Source organism: Nanorana parkeri, unplaced genomic scaffold (genome assembly GCF_000935625.1).
Source record: "Nanorana parkeri isolate BGI_ZX_2015 unplaced genomic scaffold, ASM93562v1 scaffold166, whole genome shotgun sequence".
NCBI lineage: Eukaryota > Metazoa > Chordata > Amphibia > Anura > Dicroglossidae > Nanorana > Nanorana parkeri.
In genome coordinates this window covers 950,180-956,253 of record NW_017306434.1, presented here as the reverse complement: position 1 = coordinate 956,253, position 6,074 = coordinate 950,180, and the positions used below count along the sequence as shown (strand labels likewise).

Here is a 6,074-nt window from a genome sequence, read left to right as displayed (position 1 = left end):
TAAAAAATGTTCTTCAATGTCAAGTCTCATTGGTCAGAATGTTCTCCTCGTGGCTTTGTATTGGAGCTCACGGGGCGGCGAGTTATATTTAGCACTGAAATCCTGAGGATCAACTTCTGCAAACACTCCACTAGACTGGCAGAGCAAAGTCCACGCGTTTCATAGTTTATTGTCTTCCAGCGAGGCGTTGGCGCTCATATAACAGACCTATTGTATGATGTAAATGTTTTATATAATGATGACCCTCGTCTACAGCCCAGCGAGTCACGTACTGCACACAGACAGGGAGGATTCTGGGATACGCGGGGTTAATGGTGGTTGGCGCGCATTCGGTGATATCCCGCCCAGTGTAATTGCCGGGATCTCCTATCGCGTTACTTTTATACTTCGAGCCTATTAAAGGGCAACTCCAGTTTCACATCAAAAGTGATCAAATGAAATTATCCCACAAATCTGCCCCGCCCCCGCCCCCCCCCGGGGGATGCGGCCCAGATCACGCCATACCTGCGTAAACCATCTTCAGGCCAAGGTCCTTGATGAGTTTTGAGTCCCGGTTAGCAGTTTCCAGTACGGGATCGATCAGCACGGCCTCCTTACTGGCCTCATCGGCAAGAAGATAAGTATATGTGCAGCTGACAGGCTCGAAGAGCTGCGAGGGGGAGAAGAAACGTGACAGTCAACACTTCATACCTGCTGGGGGAGGGGAGGGGCTGTAATTGGACAGTGATGGAGCAAAAGGATACCGATAAGGTCAACTCTCTGCTGCTTTCCGCACGATCCTTATTGTTTATTTGATTATGTTTTATTTAATATTTATCATTTTATTATGTTTTATTTATCATTGTTTATTTTGCTGTATTTATTATTTTATTATGTTTGATTATTTATTATGCATTAATATTTTATTATTATTTATCATTATTGTTTATAATAATTTACTAATGCCGATAAGGCCAACTCTTTGCTCTCTCCTGCTGTCAGCACGATCCTTCTCAGCATGTCCTATACCCGATTAGCTCCTAGTGCCGTCTCTCTCTTCTAGCAGTCTGAGCTCTGCTGTACAGGGGATTACAAAGCCATATAATGTGAGGACCCAACTAGAGAGTCCATTCAATTGGCATCCAATCAGGTAAGCCCTCGCCCTCCTAATTGCTGGTAGATACAACGCTAGCTACACACGCTACAACCTGATTGTACACATTAGAGCATATACATGCATGCAGGAAGGGATGGATGACCCTAGACCAGGGCAACTCCGGCCCTCCAGCTCAAGTCCCATGAGGCATTGCAACACTGACAGGCATGAGTCCCAGAGGCATGTTGGGAGTTGTAGTTAAAGCCCAGCTGGAGGGTCACAGTTGCCCTAGACGCACACAGACTGCATCCAGGGTTGTGCACCCATCCCTGCCTGCATGCAAAGTGATGGGATGTGCAGTAAGATCAGTATAGCTGCTGCATGCGTCAGCCCGTCATTGATTTTGAACAGGTTGCTGCTGCGCGGCACACCCGCACCTCCTGCGTTCATAGACAAGAGCCTTCCGCACGCTGTACGCGGCTCTGCGCCAATGTGAATGTGCCCTTAACACCATAAAGAGGGCGTTTCAGAGCGTTTGGTCACTGGAAGCCAGGAACGCAACCCGGTTTTCTATCAAAGTTTGTGACTGCGTTAGAATATGTGACCGTTGACGTGGTCACACATTTTAATGTATTCCCGCACGCTTTTTCGGCGGTGGAATGTGTGACCAGCAAAAGGTGAACGCTTTCTCAGCTGTTCCAGGGCGGATCGGCATCGCAGATGGTATGTGCAGGAGAACCGATCTGCCCTGGAACAGCTGACCGGTCCTGAAATGTGATTTTGTGAGTTCGATCTTGGATAGAAGTGACATTTCAGGACCGGGAGGGTGAGCGTAGGGCCGCGTAGTCCCATAGAGAAGGACGGGGGCTGCGTACTTATCACACTCAGCACCTGTCCTTCCCGGGAGCTGAGCGATCCGGCCGCGCACGCAGCTGTACGTGCCGGCCGATTCCCGTGTGAATGAGCCCTAACGGTGCGCTTTAATTGGCTCATGTAGTGTGTTGGGGAAGTGACAGGTTCGCTTTGACAAGAAATAGGTTTGTTTCCTAAATCTTTATCCCGCACGGTCGCTCAAACAATTCAGGTGATTCTATTGTTGTTCCTATTAAATACCGGACGGTGTCCCCATTATTCGGCTGAATTAGAAATATTGTAAACTATGTGTACACACGTGTGCGCACGCCTGTCACTCGGCAAGTGTTGCCTCTTGCACAATACATGAAACCACAATCCTGGTCTACATGCCCCTCCCCCACAGCGTCAGAGACAGACGAGATCAGCAAGTGTGTATTATTAAAATTACATAGTAACCTAGTATGCAAGGTTGAAAAAAGACCAAGGTCCATCCAGTTCCATTATTAGTCTGATTATTTTATGTATTCTTACTACTTATTTTATTATTATTGTATATCTTACGGGTTTTTTCTTAGGAACAAACAAAAACAGTGAACCGTGAAATCACAGCACACAAAATCGTGCACAAGGGTGCTTGGTCCTTCAATAAAGAAGGGACCTCGATTCCCGACCCCCCGGGGCGCAAGGCTCCTGACAGGGGTTGAGACAGTTGGTCCACCAACCCGAAGGCCGGCGAACCCCGATCCTTTGGGGACCTGCCGAAACAGGTCCCTCACTGTACTAGGCGGGGGGCTCTCCTGAAGAAAGACCCCCCCGGTTGGGAGGAGACAGAGAACCCTATAGAAGGGCACAGAACCTCCTCCCTAGCGTCGGGAAAAGGCCCCGAAGGAACCTGCACCCTAAGCAATCTGTGGGTCAAAACTTACAAAAATAAAAAAAGTGCCAAATCGTGCATGAGGTGCAATAAATAAATAAAGTGCCAGTGCACCACGCTGACAGTGCAGAAATATTGCCCCGGACTAGCCATAAGGCCTGTCCAAGAGGCGTTGAGTTGGTGCCTCAGTTATTATTGAAGTACAAATCCCAGCCGGGACACAGCTCCTGAGCTCGGCGTGCGAGGACTTCTAGTCCAAGAAGAACTCGGTACACAGAGCCTGTTGCCATGGAGAGAGGTCGGCGCCGCAGCAGGTCGCCGATTCCGGGTGTCGAAGCCCCGATTGGTCTTTCAGTTTATATCGGGTAAATACATCCCGGGCGCATCAAAAGAACAAGAGTGCAAGAGGTTTCCTCTAGCCTCTCCCCTGGCGGCATGCCCCGCCTCTGTGTGAAAGCAGCGGCCTCTCTGCAGAGACCCCACTTCCTGCAGCTTCTGATAGCGTCTCACAGTGTGCAGTGACATCAGAGGAAGCTATTTCCAGTCCAGGAGAGGAGCCGGTGTTCTATCAAAAGTTCCAACTCATCGAGATCTCCAACTACCTCACTTCCGGTGCCCAGAAAGCCTGGAGCTCTGTACAGTTGCGGTGCGCATGCGAGCATAGCGTTTTCAGAATACTCGTCGGGTTTGCCGCCTGCTGAATATTGTTAAAATGCCGCTGTGCAGAAGCTCCGTCAGTCTTTGTGATTTGCAGTCTAACGCCGTCCGGTCGAAATCTCCAACTTGCAAGTACCCGGCAGTGAGGTAGTTGGAGATTTCGACGAGTCGGAGCTTTCGATAGAACACCGGTACAACTGTGCAAGACTGGAGGGGAAGCCGGAGCTCAGCTTTAATGCACACCATGCTTTTTAGAGATTTGTAAAAGTTAACCCTTGCAGTGGGGATACCCCGGCGCCGCAAGGGTTAACTGCTCGTTTTTCTCTAGGAGATGGAACAAAAGAAGATATACTCGCCCGATCCTTGGTCCTGTAGCAGTGACTACTTGCCCCTCTCCCCCGGCTGTAAGTATATTTTCCCTAGACCCCAGACCAAAATGCGCAGTTCACTGCCCCCCAGAAAAAAAAGTGATAAGAAATCCAAAAAAAAAAAATTTTGCTTGTCACCAGAACAGGAAGAGGGCAAATCTTCTAATGGGGACACCTGTTGTCATGGAAATGAAGTGATTTCCCTCACCTTCGAGAGAGATTCTCTCACTTCCTGTTGCGTCTACGGGGCAGCAAGTGAAGGGAAATCATCGCAATGGGATGCAAAGACCAACAATAACCCAGATCGGGGTGCTAATCATTCCAGAGTTTATATAAAACCAAAACAAAAATATTTAGGCTTTTTATATATATTAAGTTTTTTTAATTAAAGTTCCTTCAGTCTGAGTGGTAACCAGCAATGTGCACGGGTGCCTGACACTGCCAAGCGGCGCCCTGGGTGCTACAGGCTTAGCCATCTGCAATAACACCTCCCAATTTTTCTTGCCACTTAAAGGGTCCACCCCCTCCCAGCTCTGTTCTTGGCCAGCACTCACCTGCCTGAAGATAAGACCCTTTCCAGCCGCCGCCATGGCACAGTACCTCCGCACTCCTCCCAACAGGAGCCTATTTAAGGCGGTGACACTTCCCATATCTACACCGAGTGCGCTGATACTGTCTGTCTAATCTAAGTACAGCCCCCGTATAGTGTCCCCGGGGCAACCACGCCCATCATCCCTCTGCGCCTACCAAAGGTTTACAGTGCCAAAAGGGGGCGTGGGCTGTCCCATTAAAAGCGCTCGGTGACGAGAAGGGGCGTGGTCTGGAGGTGTACGTGCTGAGAGGCTTAGTGCTGCGTTATACCGGGTGACGTCATAGCAGGCGGGGCCGTCGTTCTGGACCGGTAGTGGTAGAATCCTGGACCCGTAACAAATCTGGACCCACTCGGTCGTTTTTTGTTGTTTTTTTGCTGGACTACAAATCCCAGCATGGCCAGACACGTTTGGCGTTGCACGATGATTTGCAATAAATAGCTGCTTTATATCATAGTTATCTGTGCATGCTGGGGGGATGGGAGGCTGCAGGTCGGCTTTGCTGAGTATAAAGCGAACCTGTCACCACCTGCCTCAAAGAAATCTCATGGGTTTAATAAGAGTCTCAGTAGAACTGCGCTGCTGAAGGTTTTTTACCCCCAAAAAATGTTGCTTGTATGCCAAAAACAAGATAGTTTCTGCGAATATGCAAATGCCGGCATCCCGCCGACGGTGTGCGCCACCCGGCTAACACTCGCCTTGTAGCTACCAGCAAAAGGCAAGATCTCGATTGAGGTTTAGAAGTCCGTTCAAGTGGACAGTCCAACACCATTCAGGGTATGGATGCACCGGTTCCAGTTTTTTGGTATCGAGTACCAATATTGTTTTTTCGGTACTCGCCGATACCAGAAGTCCTGATAAGGAAGCCAGGCGGTATGTAATGACTCGCCGCCCCGGCTTCCCGATTAGCAGGGAAGTAGTCTCCATGCTCCCTCGTCTCCAGATGACGAGGAAGCATGGAGCCGGCTTTCTGACCAATCAGGAAGTCGGATGACGTGTAATGAGGCGTTGCCCGGCTTTCTAATTGGTCGAGAAGTTGGCCAATCATGAAGCCGGGCAACGCGTCACTACACGGCGCCCGGTTTCCTGATTGGCTGGGAAGCCGGCTCAATGCTCCCCCATCACCAGGTGACGAGAGAGCATGAAGCCGTCTTCTGGCCAATGCCGCCACCGGCCCTGGGAATGGTCACAACTAGGTCTTATTTTCTTGTATTAAAAAAAAATGCAATTGAATGATGTATTAATGAATACAGAGCTGCATTATTGGTGTCTTTTCTATCTGCCGGGAGTTCAGCTTTAAAGGAGAACTATGACGTGAGTGCTTTTCACTCACCTCATAGTTCTAGCCGACCTGTGACAATGAGACTGTCACAGGTCGGCTCAGTAGATCGGGAGGTGAGCGAACATATACCGGCGTTCGCTCACCTCTCGATCCTGTCACGGCTCTCTGCCGTGACAGGGGAGGGGCTGGATTCCCCCCTCCCTGCTCCGATCCGCCAGAGCTGACTGACGGAACGGACGAGGGAGGGGGCGGGTACAGCTGGCTCTGCCTCTAGATAGGCAGAGCCAGCTGTCAGTCACGCAGCTGGGCGGATCCAGACATAATTGCCGGGATCCGCTTCAGTTGCGGCGTCTCAGTATACCGTGAGCTACAG

General features: G+C 50.0%; 1 protein-coding gene across 1 annotated transcript in view; it reads right to left on the bottom strand.

Moving 5' to 3' along the window:
• The window catches only part of ETHE1 (ETHE1, persulfide dioxygenase), a 13,346-nt gene extending 8,856 nt beyond the window's left edge, over positions 1-4,490 (bottom strand). Inside the window, exons 1-2 of the mRNA XM_018554625.1 lie at positions 4,384-4,490; positions 505-649 (exon numbers count right to left, since the gene is read on the bottom strand). Of these exons, the coding sequence (XP_018410127.1) occupies positions 505-649; positions 4,384-4,479 (241 nt within the window). The 5' untranslated portion in view covers positions 4,480-4,490. The remainder of the gene's footprint in view (positions 1-504; positions 650-4,383) is intronic.
• Positions 4,491-6,074: the final 1,584 nt, after the last annotated feature.